Raw genomic sequence first — 18,102 nt, 5'->3', positions numbered from 1 at the left:
CTTAAGCACTTGGAAACGGTAAAACTCGTGGGATTAACTGTTGGGGAGGGTGCAATGACAATGAGGTAGCCCGGATGAATAGCTGGGGTGCTAGTCAAAAGAGCCAGAGTAGGGGTTGCTGGTGCCAGTATTTTGTTTTTGGTGCTTGGTATTGAATTCAGGGGCACTTAACGACTGAGTCACATCCCCATCCCTTTTTATTTATTTATTTTTATATTTTTACTTTGAGACTGTCCACATTGCTTAGGACCTCACTAAGTTGCTGAGGCTGGTCTTGAACTTGCCATCCTCGTGCCTCAGTTTTCCAAATTGCTGGGCATGCGCCATGGCACCTGGCTTGGTGCCAGTGTTTTAAAGAATCAAGAAGTGTTTGTGTGGTGATGGAATAAAAGGATCCCCAGGTTTGTGGAGAAACTAGTGTGGATTATCACTACAACAGAACTAGACTAATATAAGAGTTCAATCCATTGTGCCAGGTTCTTCCAGGGGGATAAACTCGGAAGCCAATGAACTGGAGCCAAGTGGGAGAGTCCGCCTCCAAAGGCTTAAAGGCTCTCCTTTTACTAGTCGATCTGGCCCAGTTTCTTCCGCTGATTGGTCTAGACTCACAATCCGTCGAGGAAGCGTAGCGTTGCGACCAATTGACGTGGCGTTACTAGGCGTGTTGTATCCCTGAGGCGGGACCCAGGCCATAAGCGAATTTTCTGATTGGCTGTGGTCTCTGGGTTGCTGGGGAGAGGCGCGGAGAGGCGGGCGCGAGTTCCCAAGGCAGGTGCTGATTGGCTGAAGGGAGAGCGGCTTTCCTTCCGATGATTCGGCTTTTCTCGACTCAGTCTCAGCTAAGCGTTTGCAGCCGTCGTTGGAGTCTTCGCTGCCGCTGCCTCCTCGCGAATCAGCCAGCGTCTCCCGCCCGCCCGCCCGCAGCCCGAGTGCCGCTGGGAGGAAGCGAGAGGGAGGCCCCCTGTGGGTTTGTAGCTGCTGCTCGCCATCCCTCCCCCAGCCTGGGAGAGCCTAGCTCCGGCCCAGTCGGTCGCCTGCCACTCTTGTAGCCGTTACCCGCGGGCCGCCACAGCTGCCGACCGGGAGAGGCGCGCGCCATGGCTTCTGGAGCCGAGTGAGTGTGTGCGCGCGCCCGCCAGCTAGCTGCGGGGGCGCGCACCGCGGGATCCGCCGCGCTGGGTAGGCCCCGGTCGGGGCCTGGCCGGGGGCGCGTCTGAGAGGTGGAGACCGGGAAGGTGGGAGAGGAAAGGCGAGGAAGTGGGCAAACGAGGGCCTATGGGCCCGCGTCCCAGCGCGCCACCTAGGCTGTGCTTGTCTTGGGCCCGGGTCGGAGCCTGGGCGAGATCGTGCTGTGTCATGCAGGCCCCGGCTGGCCTGATTGACCCTCTCGGAACTGCGGCCCCGGCGTAGTGAGGTATTACGTCTCACGCTGCTTGCGCGGAGCCCCAGGGCCTTGAGGTACCGGTCTGCGAATCCGCGTACCACCCGTGGACGACCCTGGGCCCACGAAGAGAGCAGGCCCCGCGAGCCCGCAGCCCCAACTGGGCCCGGTGGGCGTGGACTTTGGGCCACGTGAAGGCCTCTGGAGCCTTGAGACTCAGGCTGCGGTTCCGGGCGGGGGAAGTCCCAGCGAGCTCAGGAAAGCTCACACTGGCCCTTTTGGAGCTGGGACTACTTGGCCCGAGGTTGGCATCCTCAGCCACCTGAGTTGTGAGGGCCTGTTCAGGAAAGGGCAGCCCCTGCCTTTCGCCTCTGGCCATCGTCCTACTTTAGGCCTACGAGGAGGCTCTAGAGAGGTCCTTGCTAAAGTTTGAAGCTCAGTTTATGTTTTGTGGGCTTCCCTACACTTTAGCTTTTGTGACTTGCAGGTTGGAGTTGCCCACACACGCCCCTTTTTTGAAACAGCCACCTAGAGAAATTCTCTGGGCCTGGGGGTTTCTGGCCCTACCTTCATCTCTCAGGAAAGCATCAGATAAAACCTGGTCACCTCAGCCTATTCTGCCTAGAATCTAGAGGTTTAGATACAAAAAAACAAAACAAAACAAAAAAACCACGTTCTACTAAAAACTTGTATGTAAATCACCTTCCTGCTTTGAAGAGATTAGTGTTTTGAGGTGTGTTCCTTTTTCTCAAGTTTCTGAATTGGGATGAAGTATTACTTGCTTAATTAAAAAGGTGATTGTTGATACCTAAAATAGGCTCTCAGGTTATATCCAGCTAGCCTCTGCTTTTCAAAACTAAAAATCTAAAATTCTTGTAACCTGGAATCACTAGCAGTTTCTCACCTCTAGGTCATCTTAATGACTTACTGAATCTTCTCCAAGTCTCCTGTGGCCTGTTGGTTCTGGAAAGGACCTGAGTCATGCATAAGACAATGGGGAATGTTCCCAAAGAACCTCCAGAATTGCAGTTAGCCTATGGTCAGGCTGAATTCATTCTTTTACTGATCTCCACAGATAAGGAATTAGAGGTCTTGTTTGTTTTTGGTACCAGGGATTGGACCAAGAGGTGGTTTAACCACTGAGCACATCCCTGTCTCCCCTGTCCTCCCACTTTTTTCTCTCCTTGAGACAGGGTCTTGCTAAGTTGCTTAGGGCTTCGTTAAGGTTCTGAGACTGGCCTCCAACTTGTGACCCTTCTGCCTCAGCCTTCTCTGTTGCTGGAATTACAGGTGTGTGCCACCACACCCAGCTCTCCAGTCCTTTTTATTTTGAGACAAGGTCTTGCTGAGTTGCTGAGGCTGATTTTGAACTTGTGATCCTCCTGCCTCAGCCTCCTGAGTTGCTGGGATTACAGGTGTGTGCCACTGTGCCTGTCTTAGAGGTTTTTACATTAAGTGAAGGGCATATCACTCTTTAGAGGTAGGGTCAGTAATGGTAGGCATATTGGAGGTTTTTCTAGAATGCAGTTTTGAGGTTAATATACAAAGTATGATGACTTGAAGCAACTGGCATTTTATTTTTTTTCCAGCCCCAGTTTTGTAAATCAAACAGGAAGATGGGCAGTCCTTGGGGGGGGGGAGTATAGGATGGTATTTTGATGGGTTGGGGGTAGGCAGGAGAACTGGTAAGTTTACATAGGTTGCCCTGGGCAGTTACATTGCCCATGCTAGAGTGTTGATAATTTTTCAAAGAGTCTACCTGCTCTGCAGCATTGTGCACAGAATGGCTCACTTTTAGAATGGGGGAGTAAAGTTACAGATGGGGAAACTACTATTGGAAATTAGTTTAAAAGCAGTAGTAAAGATAGAACCAGCCAGATGTGATGATGCATGCTTGTAATCCTAGTGACTCCAGAGGCTGAGACAGGAGGATCGTGAATTCAGAACCAGCCTCAGCAACTTAGGCCCTAAAATTTCAGTGAGTCCCTGTTTCTAAATAAAATATTAAAAAGGGCTGGGGATGTGGCTCAGTGGCCGAATGTTCCTGGGTTCAATCCCTGGTACCAAACAACAACAAAAAAACCAAAACAAAAACAACAAACAGAGTGAAGATTAGCAGAGAGCTTACCATTTTGTAAAATGAATGGGTTTATTTGATATTCTAGAACCCATGCATCTTATCTATTTTCCAAATTGTGAAGGTATATCTAATGGCAATACTATTTTGTTAGCAATATTCCTAGCTCCTAGAACAGTACCTGGATTACAGTAGACAATTGTTGAATGAAGAAATAGTTATATTTTTTTCTTTGGTTAACACATTTGCCCAACCTTAGTGAGAAGAAGTAACTCTTCAAAGGGAGAGCCCATTGAATCTAGTATGTGATGGAGAGAGCTAGCTAAAAAATTATTTTCATTCACTATTTGCTGAATGATCCTAGCTTCTAGGAAGTGAAAGAAATTGAGTTTAGACTCTGGCAACCTTCATTTGGATGAGAGGGATTTGAATTTGTCACATGTTTTAGCGTTTCTTGGTTTTGACTTGATGAACGAACTCTATGAAGTTGTGTGCCTTTGCAGAAATTACTGTGAAGTTCCTTTAGACTTGATTCTGACTAATTGCCTGCCTGCCTCTTTCCTGGGGATTGAACCAGGGCCTCACATATGCCAGGCAAGCACTCTTCTCTGAGTACATTCCTAGACCTTTTAAAATACTTTTTATTTTGACCAGGCTGATCTCCAACTTGAGATCCTATTCCTCAATCTCTCAAGTAGCTGAGGCATGTAGAACCCCTGCCCAATTTTGAACCTCTTTCTGAAGGTTCTAGACTGTTAAATGCTTTTTCTGAATATGATAGTTTTTTGAGTGCTTGGTTTTCTTTTTCTTTGTGTGTGTGTGTGTGTGTGTGTGTGTGTGTGTGTGTGTGTATGTTGGTACTGTGATTGAACCTAGCGGCACTTTGTCACTCAGCTACATCTCTATCTGCTTTTAAAAATTTATTTATTTATTTATTTATTTTATTTTATTTTTTTAAGAGAGAGTGAGAGAGGAGAGAGAGAGAGAGAGAGAGAGAGAGAATTTTTAATATTTATTTTTCAGTTCTCGGCAGACACAACATCTTTGTTGGTATGTGGTGCTGAGGATCGAACCCGGGTCACACGCATGCCAGGCGAGCGCGCTACCGCTTGAGCCACATCCCCAGCCCCTATTTATTTATTTATTTTGAGAAGGCCTTGCGAGGTAGGCTGGGCTGACTTCGAACAGACCAAGGATCCTTTTGCCTCCGCCTTCCAAGTCTTTGGGATTACAGGCGTGCACCACTACATCTGCCTGCTTGCTATTCTTGTGGTACTTGGGAAAGCTCTAGCATTGAACAGGTCTATCTTGTGAGGAGAGTAGTGCTAATAATTCTGCTTCATTGTTCCCCAGCTTGCTTGGTGAGACTTGGTGTCCCCAGGCCCCTAAGGGAAGTTGTCTAGCTCAGTTTATTCTTTGGAAGGTTAGCATAAAAAAGAGCTTGTGTTTTGCTTTGGAGTGCTAATCATGATGACCATTAGAACCTTGTTACAGGCATTGTGTTGAGTATTTACACTCATTATCTCACTTAAAATGGTAAATCTCTTTATTATTTATTTATTTATTTAAAAATTCTTTTAAAAAGGTAAATCTCTTGAAATAGGTACTACTGCAGTCCCCATTTTACAGATGAGGACATCAAAGTCCAGAGAGATTAACTAACTTGCCCAATGTTGCAATTAAACATTGGCAGTGTTGGGTTTCAGATAGGTCTGACTGCATTGCTCCTGCTCTGAACTGATGCTTTATACAGTTTTAAGACTTTTCATTTCTCTTAATTATTAGAGTTAATAGAATGAGGAATGTAATATAACTGGATACTGCTCCTTGTTTTCTTGATTGAATTTCTTTCATCTGAGCTCTGTATAGGAATACCTTCACCTATCCACTTTGTTTCCTAAGTATGTGTTTTTTGGAGATTGTTGGGGCCTCTAGATATGGGGTATCTATTGGAACTGACTTTGTTTCCTCCTTCTAGTTCAAAGGGTGATGACTTATCAACAGCCATTCTCAAACAGAAGAACCGTCCCAATCGGTTGATTGTTGATGAAGCCATCAATGAGGACAACAGTGTGGTATCCTTGTCCCAGGTAAGTTGGGTAGACACTCCAGTCTTTCTTTATTGCACTGGAGGGATTTCCCCAGGTTTCTTTTCTCATTTTTCTTACAGTGGCAGCAGATAGAGTGGGGTTTACTGGGAATCCCAGTCTCCAGGGCTGCTGCTTACCCCATTTTGCCCAGTGACCCAAAGGCCTTAACCTTCTTTCCTTAGCCCAAGATGGATGAACTGCAGTTGTTCCGAGGTGACACAGTGTTGCTGAAAGGAAAGAAGAGGCGGGAAGCTGTGTGCATTGTGCTTTCTGATGACACATGTTCTGATGAGAAGATTCGAATGAATAGAGTTGTTCGGAATAACCTTCGTGTACGCCTAGGGGATGTCATCAGGTGTGTGTGTGGGGTTCTTGGCCCCTCAGGGATGGGAGGTCAGAGACATCCTGCATTAAAGGCAGTATTCCCCTATGTTACAGCCAGTATGATTTCCTTGGCAGCTGCTGGTACAGGAAGCTACCTGGCCACGGGAGGACCTATGCTTTAGGGTTCTCTTTAGGTTTCAGTTCTGTCTTCCTGGACTTCAAAATCTACCTCTGCATAGCCCATGAGACAAGTTGACGTTTCTGTGACTCTTGATGCCTTTGTTTTTTCTTATTAGAGGTATAAGCCATCATATCTTAGGATGAGGGTATATAGCTGCCAAATAGCCTCCTTATATACTACTGTGTTCAATGAATGGTTTGTGATGGGGCTAGAATGAGGTGGGAAGCATATGGAAGGTGGGCTTCTAATGGTTCTTTTAAGGATGTAAGTTAATCTAGGAGAGTGGTATGGTTGGAGCCAGACCCAGGATAGCTTCAGTGTGAGTGATTTTGCTTGTTCCTATATAAATGTAAATGAGAGGCTTCCCCAACTACCAGTCACCTGGCTAAGATCATCTAAGGCTTCTGATTATTTTTCATGGACTCTTCTTCCTGAGGATGCTTATCACTTTCTGAAGATTTTCTGACCATGTGGCTGAGATTATTTTTTCACTTCTATTTCCCTGACCATGACACTTGTCTGACTAAGGCCTCTCTTGTATTATTAATACAAGTCACTAGTATTAGCTAGAAGGAATCATCCTTGGATGTCATTCACTGAAGACTCTAGTAGTAGGGTTGTATGTGTCTTTTTTGGTGGGACTTCCAAATATTCTTAATTTTGGCTCACTGATTAGGAGTGGGCTGCCCTAGTAGCCTCTTTTAGTAGCTTTTGCTACCCTACCCTGAGTGTGACCTGTCTTAGTTCTGCTTTGCTGTTCCTTTGCCTTCACTCCAACCCTGCTCTCCTTCCTCTCTTCACCTAAAGCCATCCCTGCCTTTTCTTTTTCGCTTGCCATCAGCTGTCTGTGCCAGGCCCTTTCGGACGCCCAGTGCTTGGGGCTGCAGTGTGGTTGGTAATGTGGAGTCTGCTTGTCATCCTCAGCATCCAGCCATGCCCTGATGTGAAGTACGGCAAACGTATCCATGTGCTACCCATCGATGACACAGTGGAAGGCATCACTGGCAATCTCTTTGAGGTATACCTTAAGCCGTACTTCCTGGAAGCTTATCGACCCATCCGGAAAGGTGAGAGATAATTCTAGGAACTGAGTTTTAAAGATGTTTGTGGGAATACTTTAGAGTATTGGAATATCTTTTTCTCATTTTCACATATTTGTGTATAACACATGTATCTTACCATGTGTCTTCTGCCTCTGTGTTCCCAAAGAGTAAGCTGTCCTCTTGTCCTCTCGTGTCTCTGAAGTGAGAAGGTGGTTCATTTTAGCTGTGTTATAGTTAAAAAGTGTGTATACAACTCTACCATTGATGGTTATAGTAGTGAAAGCTTGGTCTGTCTCTACCCTGGAAATTATATTTTATGGGCTTTACTGAGACAAGGAGAGGTGGAATGGGGCAGAATAGGGCAATATGTAGTGATTTGCCATTTTAGACCTTAAGGAATTCTCATTTGGTCTGGTAGTTGACCTCTAACTGCACTTTTACTGCTTGCTGTTTTAGGGGACATTTTCCTTGTCCGTGGTGGGATGCGTGCTGTGGAGTTCAAAGTAGTGGAGACAGATCCCAGCCCTTATTGTATTGTTGCTCCAGACACAGTGATCCACTGTGAAGGAGAGCCTATCAAACGAGAGGTGAGTTTGCTCCCTGGCCCTAGTACCCAGTTTCGTTGTATTTAGTGTGTGAGTCATGTTGCAACTATTGAGACTGGGTGCTTTTTGGACTTAGCTGCTTCTGGAAGTGGGGAAACCTCCCCGATGTACATTTCTGGGCCCATGTGTTTTTTGGAGAACCCAATACCAGGAATTTTAGATTGAACCTAAAAGTTAAAACAGATTGGAATATTTTTTATTTTTTTCTTGTGGCACTGGGGATCAAACCCAGGGCTTTGTGTACTCTAGTCAAGTGCTCGCAACTGAACTGTCAGCAGCCCTGGAATAATTTTTTTTTTTAATGAGAGAGGGAGAGAGAGAATTTTTTAATATTTATTTTTTTTAGTATTTGGCGGACACAACATCTTTGTTTGTATGTGGTGCTGAGGATCGAACCCGGGCCTCACGCATGCCAGAAGAGCACGCTACCGCTTGAGCCACATCCCCAGCCCTGGAATAATTTTTGAAATGAAGCTAATGGATGGCATCCAGGCCTGTGCCCCATTCCCAGAGTTTCTAGTTTCAGGTTTTAGAGAGTCCTTTCCAGAAAGAGTAAGGGCTGTGTGAGAGCAAAGGACTGTGCCTTGGAATTTTTGAAGTAGTTCTTTAATGCATGATCCCTTTAGACAAGAATCTTGTCATATTCATACAGCAGATTTTTCCACACCACTTAATGGGATTATTTGGAGAAACTCTTATTAATTTTAGCTGATAAAATATTCCTGCCTTCTCCTTTCTTTGTCTCTCCCATGTTCAGGATGAGGAAGAGTCCTTGAATGAAGTAGGCTATGATGACATTGGTGGCTGTAGGAAGCAACTAGCTCAGATAAAGGAGATGGTGGAGCTTCCTCTGAGACATCCTGCACTCTTTAAGGCAATTGGCGTGAAGGTGAGCTTCCTGGGCTTTGTGGGTTCTAGTCTAGGATGGTAATTAATGTCTACACAATGTCTAATCCTCTGACTGTTTTCACTTACTGCTTGGATTAGAGGGGCATTTTTATCTTAGTTGGTATTGTAGAAAGCTCTAAATTTATTAAAGCTACTGATGGTCAAGAATAGCAGGCTAGCTGGATGTGGTGGCACACATCTGTAATCCCAGCAATTTGGGAGGCTAAGGTAGGAGGATTGCAAGTTTGAGGCTAGCCTCAGCAAATTAGTGAGGCCCTAAGTAACTCAATGAGACTGTCTAAAAGGGGCCTCTGGTTGTGGCTCAGTGGTCAGGCAGTTGCCTAGTACGTGCGAGTCACGGGTTTTATAAAGGTATAAAAAATGTTGGGGAAAAAAAAAGAAATAATAAAAGTGCTAGGATGTTATTTAGTGGTAGAGCGCCCCTGGGTTCAATCCCCAGTACCAAAAAAAGAAAAGATAAACTAATTTTTTTTTTTAAAACTGGGAATTGAACCCAGGGCATTTAACCACTGAACCATAGCCCTAGGCCCCCCTCTTTAAAATATTTTTTTAGATGTTAATGCACCTTTATTTTATTCATTTATTTATATGCAGAACTGAGAATTGAACCTAGTGCTTCACACATGCTAGCCAAGCGCTCCACCACTGAGTTATAACTCCAGCCCCTTTTTATATTTTATTTAGAGACAGGGTCTCAACTAAGTTGCTGGGGCTGGCTTTGAACTCAAAATTCTACCCTCAGCTTCCCCAGCTATTGGGATTACAGGTGTGTACCACAGGGTCTGGCTCATATGTATTTTTTTTTTCTTTTGGTACTGGGGATTGAACTCAGGGACACGCAACCACTGAGGCATATCCCCAGCCCTTTTTTGTATTTTAATTACTAATAGGGTCTTACTGGGTTCTCAGCTCAGCATCTTGCTGTTGCTGAGGCTGGCTTTGAACTCTCAATCTCCTGCCTCAGCCCCCTGAGTCACTGGGATTACAGGCGTGTGCCACCGCGCGTGGCTCACAAATCTTTTATACTGGGCATATATGTGTATCTTTAAAAACATAAAAGCAGTTCTTAACCTCATGGAGCCTGCAAAAACAATTCTCACCATAATTTGCCCTTCTTTCAAGAACTTTGTCATTTAATAGAAGCAGACTTTAAGGAAATTTGCAGAGTGCTAGTGGTCCAGTACTACCCATCTAAAGAGTGTAGCTTTCTGACCTTTTCTGTATCGTGGGACACAATGAAGATGAAATTAATACTTTGCCTTGTAAGCATTTTACAAGTAATTTCATCTTCTATGTGAGCAGTTTCAATATCCTGCCTGTATGTGGGGCCACAGAAAAGATAGTTTCAAAGAGGAATATCTGTTGTTAACCCTAAGGAAAAGCATTTCCGATATCATAATAAATTCTGGAAAACTGTGATTATAGAGTGAATGAACTTTTGACAATGAAGAATATAGACCATGTTTTTTTAAATGGTTTAGCTGGTCCTTGGCATTTTGTCTTTTAAGATTGAATTTATTCTAGTCCCAGGATCTTTAAACTCCCTTATAATAGAGTCTCTTAGGGTGATTTTGTGCTATTAGTCTCCTGTGGAAATTGCATTCATAAATGTTGCCATCTTTTTAGCAATATTTTCTCTGGTGTTGGCAGGACTGAGTATGGCCTGAAGTAAATTGCCTAAGCAGCATTTATTGTCATTTACTTTCTTTTTTTTGGGCAATACTAGGGATTGAACCCAGGGTCTTACATGTGCTAAGCAAGCATTCTATTACTGAGCTGCATCCATATCCATGAAAGGTTTATTTTTGGGAGGTACCAGAGATTGAACTCCTCAGGGGTGACACTTAACCACTGAGCCACATCCCCAGCCCTTTTTTTTGTGGTGCTGGAAATTGAACCATAGCCTTGTGCATGCAAGACAAGCACTCTGCCAGCTTCCCTATATCCCTAGCCCCTTTTTTGTTATTTTTTTTTTATTTATTTTTAAAGAGAGAGAATTTTTAATATTTATTTTTGTTTTAGTTTTCGGCGGATACAACATCTTTGTTTGTATGTGGTGCTGAGGATCGAACCCAGGCTGCACGCATGCCAGGCGAGCGCGCTACCACTTGAGCCACATCTCCAGCCCTTGTTTTTTATTTTGAGACAGGGTCTTGGTTTGTTGCTTAGGGACTCACTAAGTAGCTGAGGCTGGATTTGAACTTGGCAATCCTCATACCTCAGCCTCCTAAGCCACTGTGATTACAGGCATGCACCACCACACCCAGCCTCCTCGAGGGCTTATTCTTATTGGTGTTGGGGTTAAACCTTGATTCTCACCCTCTCTAGAGCCCTAGTTGAGCCATTTTAAGATGGATAGTGTTGGGAGAAGATGAAAGTCTGAACCTAATCACACTCTGTATTGGTTCTTAGCCTCCTCGGGGAATTCTCCTCTATGGACCTCCTGGAACTGGGAAGACCTTGATTGCCCGAGCTGTGGCAAATGAGACTGGAGCTTTTTTCTTCCTGATCAATGGTAAAAGTCTTGGTTTATCTTGACTCTGGCTAGACCCAACTTTGAGCTGAGGAGTTCATGGACAAGTGTCCATTTGCATCCATGCAGTTGTACATACTTTGGCATCTTCTGGTAGGGTGTATTACTGGATAGATAAACTACAAGTTGAAGATATTGTTGCTCCTTATCCTTTTCCCCCTTGAGAAAGATTGTAAACAGACTAAAGACATTTAGGAGGAGCAAACTGAAATGAGAAATCAAAAGGAACACAATTATTTGAGAGGGTTTGGGGAAGATGGGCTGAGATCACTTGGCTCTCTGAGAATGGTATTTAGCTGGTAGAGGTCCAACTGGTATACTGCCTCCTTTTGACCAGTGGTCCCAGAGCATCTGCTGTCATCTTCACACTTTTGGCTCTTCTGTGAGGAAAGTGTACTGAGTCCTTTGGCTTCTCTCCAGCCTGCCCGATTGTCTTGGGATATTGGCTGTAGAGGTTACCACTTTCTTACCCGTGATGTTTCTATAGGCTGGGAAAATGAGAACTGATTTCTCATTTAGTATAGTTTTGTTAAAATTTTCTTTCTGAATCCTTTCAGGTCCTGAGATTATGAGCAAGTTGGCTGGTGAGTCTGAGAGCAACCTTCGTAAAGCCTTTGAGGAGGCTGAAAAGAATGCTCCTGCTATCATATTCATCGATGAGCTAGATGCCATTGCTCCCAAAAGAGAGAAAGTAGGAGCTTACCTGAAGGATGGTGGGTGGTTGGAAGGTCCTGATTTCGCTTCTTACCAGATAATCTTGTCTTGACAGACTCATGGGGAGGTGGAGCGGCGTATCGTATCACAGTTATTGACCCTTATGGATGGGCTAAAGCAGAGAGCACATGTAATAGTTATGGCAGCAACCAACAGACCCAATAGCATTGATCCAGCCCTACGGCGATTTGGTAAGGACCCCAGATTTCTTTCAACCCTACCCTTGCTCATAGGGAGATTATAGTTCTACTGGGTGTAATCTCCATGATCCCACCTCTGTCCTTATCTAAGCTAACAAATCCTGAGGATTTCTTAAAGCTCTTTGCAATGATAGAGCCCCAGGGATTCTTTTCCTTTCCCTATTTTTATCTAAAATGACCAACCATCCTGTTTGTCTGATACTGACAAACCAGGTTTCCCAGGTCATGAAACCTTCAGTGCTAATGCTAGGAAAGCCTGAGGATGAGGTGGATGATTGCCTTAGGCCTGTTCCTTCTTCCCTCTGGACCCAGAAATGATCCCTGCACTGTCCCACAGGTCGCTTTGACAGGGAAGTAGATATTGGAATCCCTGATGCTACAGGACGTTTGGAAATTCTTCAGATCCATACCAAGAACATGAAGCTGGCAGATGACGTGGACCTGGAACAGGTAGAGTCTTGATGAGGGCTGACCAGGAATTAGGATATCTTTGTTTCTAAGAAGTTGCAAGGAACTGATTAGAGATGAACTTAAGATGGGAGGAGATTGGTTTAGATTCCTAGGGAGGGGAAAGAAAATGATCTGAAACTGAAACCAGGAAAAAAGTGATGTGTTTTAGTGATAATGCAGTAGAGTAAAGCAGAATTGTTGGGGTAACTTTATTTCCACTGCCCAAATTCAGGCTTGAGTACTGAAACCTCAACTGGTGGGGGGTCTGCTAGTGTATGTGTTCAAGCAAATGGAAGAGATCATGATTCTTTTATCCCTCAAGTTTCCTAAGGCAGCTGGGTCTTAGAGACAGAATATCAGTAGATATCTTTCTGCAGGTAGCCAATGAGACTCATGGACATGTGGGTGCTGACTTAGCAGCTCTGTGCTCAGAGGCTGCCCTGCAGGCCATCCGCAAGAAGATGGATCTAATTGACTTAGAGGATGAGACCATTGATGCTGAAGTCATGAACTCCCTGGCAGTGACTATGGATGATTTCCGGGTAAGGACTATACCCCCACCTGAGATACACACACACATACACTTTCTCTCCCGTGGGAAGTCTCATCCCCCTTTTTATTTTTTCCTTTTTAGTGGGCCTTGAGTCAGAGCAACCCATCAGCACTGCGGGAAACTGTGGTAGAAGTGCCACAGGTAACCTGGGAAGACATTGGGGGCCTGGAGGATGTCAAACGTGAGCTTCAGGAGCTAGTCCAGGTAGGGTAACTTGGTCTAGGAGAGTCCCTGACACAGTATGTTGTAATTGACCTGAGTGGTCTCAGGGTGTCAGCACATTCTCTGCTAGAGTTGTGACACCACAACTCAGAAACCTGCTCCTAGGTAGCCAGGTTCTTAGCCCATAGAATGCACCATAAAGTGGTGGAGGGATTGATTCTATTTGGTTATGTTTCTTTCAAAATATGAAGATATGGGATTGGGGATTGCTTGCCTGGCATGCACAATGCCCTGAATTCGGTCCTTGGCCCTGTGGGGAAAAATGGAGGTAGCCTCGAATCTTCTTTCCTTTGCCTTCTAGTATCCTGTAGAACACCCAGACAAATTTCTTAAGTTTGGTATGACACCATCCAAGGGAGTTCTATTCTATGGACCTCCAGGCTGTGGGAAAACCTTGCTGGCTAAAGCTATTGCTAATGAATGCCAGGCCAACTTCATCTCCATCAAGGGTCCTGAACTGCTCACCATGTGGTTTGGAGAATCTGAGGCCAATGTCAGGGAAATCTTTGACAAGGTAAGGTATAAGAGGCTGGGCTATCTGTTCACTTGGTTGGGGGCAAGGTAGGATAGAAACTGATTGTTTGGGAGAGTCAAAATAGTCTTACTGGGCTGGGATTGTGGCATACGCCTAGTGCGTGTGAGGCCCTGGGTTCGATTCTCAGCACCACATATAAATAAATATATAGATGGGTAGAAAGGTATTGTGTCCAACTATAACTAAAAAAATAAATATTTTTAAAAAATCATCTTACTATTGTCACCTCATCTGGGACATTGAAAATTACTTTTTTCCTTCTTAGGTCTGAGAGACTCAGTTGTGTTAATGCTAAGTTTTTGTTCCTTACACAGGCACGCCAAGCTGCTCCTTGTGTGCTGTTTTTTGATGAGCTGGATTCAATTGCCAAAGCTCGTGGTGGTAACATTGGAGATGGTGGTGGGGCTGCTGACCGAGTAATTAACCAGATCCTGACAGAAATGGATGGCATGTCCACAAAAAAGAATGTTTTCATCATTGGCGCTACCAATCGGCCTGACATTATTGATCCTGCCATCCTAAGACCTGGCCGCCTTGATCAGCTTATTTACATCCCACTGCCTGATGAGAAGTCCCGTGTTGCCATCCTCAAGGCCAATCTGCGCAAGTCCCCAGTTGCCAAGGCAAGGTTGTGGGACATAGGGCCTTGTGAAGCTGGTGTGGAGTGCTTTTTGGTTTCTGGACAGGGTTCCATTGGCGATTTCTGGGGTTAGGACTGGTCTAATAGGAGCTGGATATAGTAGTGGCTTACTCCTTTAATCCCAGGAACTCTGGAGGCTGAGGGAGGAGGAATTGCAAATTTGAGGCCAGCTCCAGCAACTTAGTGATACCTTTTCTCAAAAGAAAAAAATAAAAAAGGGCTGGGGATGTGGCTCAGTGATTAAGTATTCCTAAGTGTTCCTGGGTTCAATCCCTGGCTTGCCCCTTTTTTTTTGTTTGTTTTTGTTTTAAGTAAAGGACTGGTGATGTAGCTCAGTGGTAAAGTATCTATGGTCAATCCCCAGTACCAAATAATTTTTAAAAAATGGGTGAGGCAGAAGATGGGGCACACTGAAGTTGGAAGTGCTTAGGGAGCCTGAAGATCAGTATATCCCAAGAGATGAAAGACTAAATTCTAAAGTAGCTGTGCTGCTGCTTTCAGGATGTGGATTTGGAGTTCCTGGCAAAGATGACTAATGGCTTCTCTGGAGCAGACCTGACAGAGATTTGCCAACGTGCTTGTAAGCTGGCCATTCGTGAATCCATTGAGAGTGAGATTAGGCGAGAACGGGAGAGGCAGACAAACCCATCTGCCATGGTGAGTCTGCATCAGTGGTGCCAGTCTGGGAAGCCAGGAACAGTCTCCGCTGTGCCCTGGGCCCTGGAGTTGAGAATACAAGATATTTGAAAGGTTATCTGCCTGAAAAAAAAATTGAGTCAGGGCATTAAAGAGAGAATGCTGAGGTAAACCATAGTATTTCCTTCCTTCTTGAAGAAAATCAAAGTATAACTGTGCAGCAAACAAATGGAACAAGATTTCGAACTTAACTATAGCTCTATCCCTGGTAGTGGGGAAAGAGGACATGGACCTACCAAAATATTTTTGTGTGTAAGCTCTATAAAGATGACTTGTTTCTCACTTTATCATGGTTCCATGTTTGTGACTTAATAAATGAGTAAGTGGCTTTTTTTTTTTTTTACCTTTTGGGAAGATATCTGTGACATCTCTCCTTTCTTCAATGAAATCTTATAAAGTAATGATGTATTAATGCTTGGAAGCAGACTTGTAAGCTAGAGCAATGGGGGTGGCCTCTCAGTGGAAGAGATAGGGTTTGAGAGAATTTGGATAAGGGGATAAACTACCCAATTAACTCGCTCTAGTAGTAGGGTTGCAGGAATTGGGAAAACCCAGGTTTATTTAATTAAGCACAGGTGTTACTGGAAGCAAGGCCATTACATAGGGAGTAATAATGTGGTAAACCCTGAGAGCAATTGATATTTTCTTTTTGAACTGTAGATTTATTGAGGTATAATATTTATGCAGTAATATGCACTGCATCCTTTTTAGATACAATTTCCATGCTTTTTGACAGATGTGTATTTAAGTTCTTTAACTACTATCACTGTTAAAGTTTCCTCAGACCATTTAGTCAGCATCTTCTCCCTTTATTAGACCCTGACAAACACTGATGTGATTTCTATCTTTGCACTTTTTCCTTTTCCAGAATCCATGGACGAGTTTTAAAAGTAATGTGACTAATGGCTTCCCTAGAGCAGAGCAGTGACTCAATTTTAGAAAGTTTGGTCTGGTATCTCAGGCAGATTAGATTGAGGACCAGGAGACAAATAAGCTACTGAAGTAATAGAAGGGTGGGGAGACCAGGGACAGAGTCAAATCTGGGTCTTAACTAGCCAGGGTGGTCTGTATTTACCAATTTTTTTAATAGGAAGTAGAAGAAGATGATCCAGTGCCAGAGATCCGCAGAGATCACTTTGAGGAAGCCATGCGCTTTGCCCGTCGTTCTGTCAGTGATAATGACATTCGGAAGTATGAAATGTTTGCTCAAACCCTTCAGCAGAGTCGAGGTTTTGGCAGTTTCAGGTAATGGTTGGGGGCCGTGGGCAGTTCTTAAGTTGCTTTGGGGACCTGTATAAAGAAGATGGCGAGAGTCCTAAAGAATGTAGAGTGAAAAGCCTACATAGGTCCTATCCTTACCCTCTTTTTTTTTTTTTTTTTTTTTTTGTCTTTTCTCTTACTATACAGATTCCCTTCAGGGAACCAGGGTGGAGCTGGCCCTAGTCAGGGCAGTGGAGGTGGCACAGGTGGCAGTGTGTACACGGAAGATAATGATGATGACCTGTACGGCTAAGTGATAGTGGCCAGCATGTGTCGAGCTGGCCTGGTTGGACCTTGTTCCCTGGGGGTGGGGGCGCTTGCCCAGGAGGGACCAGGGGTGCGCCCAGGGCCTGCTCCATTTCTCAGTCTGAACAGTTGAGCTACCAGTCAGACTCTGGACAGGGGGTTTTTTGTTGCAAAAAATACAAAACAAAAGTGATAAAATAAAAGTGATTTTCTTTTGGGAGGTGGAGAGTGAATTACCAACGGAGAATTGGGCCTTTGGGCCTACGCCATTTCTCTTGTAGTTTGGGGCAGTACAGGGGACCTGTGTGGGGTGTGAACCAAGGCATTACCACTGACTCCTACAGTAAAGCATCTGCACGTCACTCAATGCTGCCCGAGCCCTCCCTTCCCGTAGCCAACCTGGGTAGGTGGGTGAGGGGCCACAGTTGCTGGGTGTTTATAGAGAGTAGATTGATTTTATTTTACATGCTTTTGAGTTATTGTTGGAAAACTAATCACAAGCAGTTTTTAAACCAAAAATTGACATGTTGTAAAAGGACAATAAACGTTGGGTCAAAATGGAGCTTGAGTCCTGGCCCTTGTGCCTGCTTCTTTTTCTGGGAAGGGCCTTGGGCTACCCCTCATTGACAAGGCACAATTCCATTGAAGTCCTGGAGGCAAGATCGCACCCTTTTCTGACTGATGAACATTGGTATGATATCTCCTGCTGGCTCACTGTGTATCTGCAGTTATCACTGGATAGATTTGCCGTGGAAGAGGAGCAGCCTGATGGAGCTGCATCTGTGGAGAATGTGGCATCTCTCTACCTAAATATTTGGTGTGGATGGTAAAGCTAGAGCCCCCTTATCTTATTTTTTTTTAATAGTTTTAGTTGTAGATGGACCCAATATTTTTTATGTGGCACTGAGAATCGAATCTAGTGCTTCACACATGCTAGGCAAGCACTCCACCACTGTGCTACAACCCCAGCCCAGAGCCACCTTTTCTTGACCAAGAACTAGATTTGAAAGTACTCTCTAAAAATCTTAGGGTTGTAAAAGTGTAGTAATTTTTTTTTTTTTTTTTTAGAGAGAGAGAATTTTAATATTTATTTTTTATTTTTTGGCGGACACAACATCTTTGTTTGTATGTGGTGCTGAGGATCGAACCCAGGCCGCATGCATGCCAGGTGAGTGCGCTACTGCTTGAGCCACATCCCCAGCCCCAAGTATAGTAATATTATGTCTGCTTTTGAATATTCTCTGTGCCCCCTCTGCTTTTTTTTTTTTAGTGGTACTGGGGATTGAACTCGCTCTCTACTACTGAGCTATACCCCCAGCCTTTTATTTATATATAAATATATTTTACTTATATATAAATTTTTTTATTTATATATATTATTTATTTTAGACAAGGTCTCACTAAGTTGCTTAGGGTCTCACTCAGTTGCTGAAGCAATCTTTG

The 18,102-nt window shown here is 44.4% G+C and overlaps 1 protein-coding gene across 1 annotated transcript; it reads left to right on the top strand.

The window, feature by feature from the left end:
* Window positions 1–824: 824 nt before the first annotated feature.
* Vcp (valosin containing protein) lies at window positions 825–17,221 on the top strand. Its single transcript, XM_005326233.5, has 17 exons — window positions 825–1,114; window positions 5,437–5,548; window positions 5,731–5,903; window positions 6,978–7,120; window positions 7,553–7,683; window positions 8,459–8,590; window positions 11,023–11,125; window positions 11,701–11,834; window positions 11,913–12,048; window positions 12,395–12,507; window positions 12,885–13,049; window positions 13,142–13,264; window positions 13,584–13,796; window positions 14,132–14,440; window positions 14,959–15,114; window positions 16,244–16,398; window positions 16,561–17,221. The coding sequence occupies exons 1-17, from the start codon at window positions 1,098–1,100 to the stop codon at window positions 16,664–16,666; spliced, it is 2,421 nt and encodes an 806-aa protein (XP_005326290.1). The 5' UTR covers window positions 825–1,097; the 3' UTR covers window positions 16,667–17,221.
* The last annotated feature ends 881 nt before the right edge of the window (window positions 17,222–18,102 follow it).

Source organism: Ictidomys tridecemlineatus, chromosome 4 (genome assembly GCF_052094955.1).
Source record: "Ictidomys tridecemlineatus isolate mIctTri1 chromosome 4, mIctTri1.hap1, whole genome shotgun sequence".
Classification (NCBI taxonomy): Eukaryota; Metazoa; Chordata; class Mammalia; order Rodentia; family Sciuridae; genus Ictidomys; species Ictidomys tridecemlineatus.
The sequence above is the reverse complement of the archived record's forward strand: the minus strand, read 5'-3'. Positions and strand labels throughout refer to the sequence as shown.

Bases quoted from the DNA above. Each gene is read 5' to 3' on its own strand.
- Vcp (XM_005326233.5), top strand. The intron at 7,121-7,552 runs GTGAGAGATAAT...TTGCTGTTTTAG, and splicing joins TTATCGACCCATCCGGAAAG to GGGACATTTTCCTTGTCCGT. The intron at 15,115-16,243 runs GTGAGTCTGCAT...TTTTTTTAATAG, and splicing joins AGACAAACCCATCTGCCATG to GAAGTAGAAGAAGATGATCC.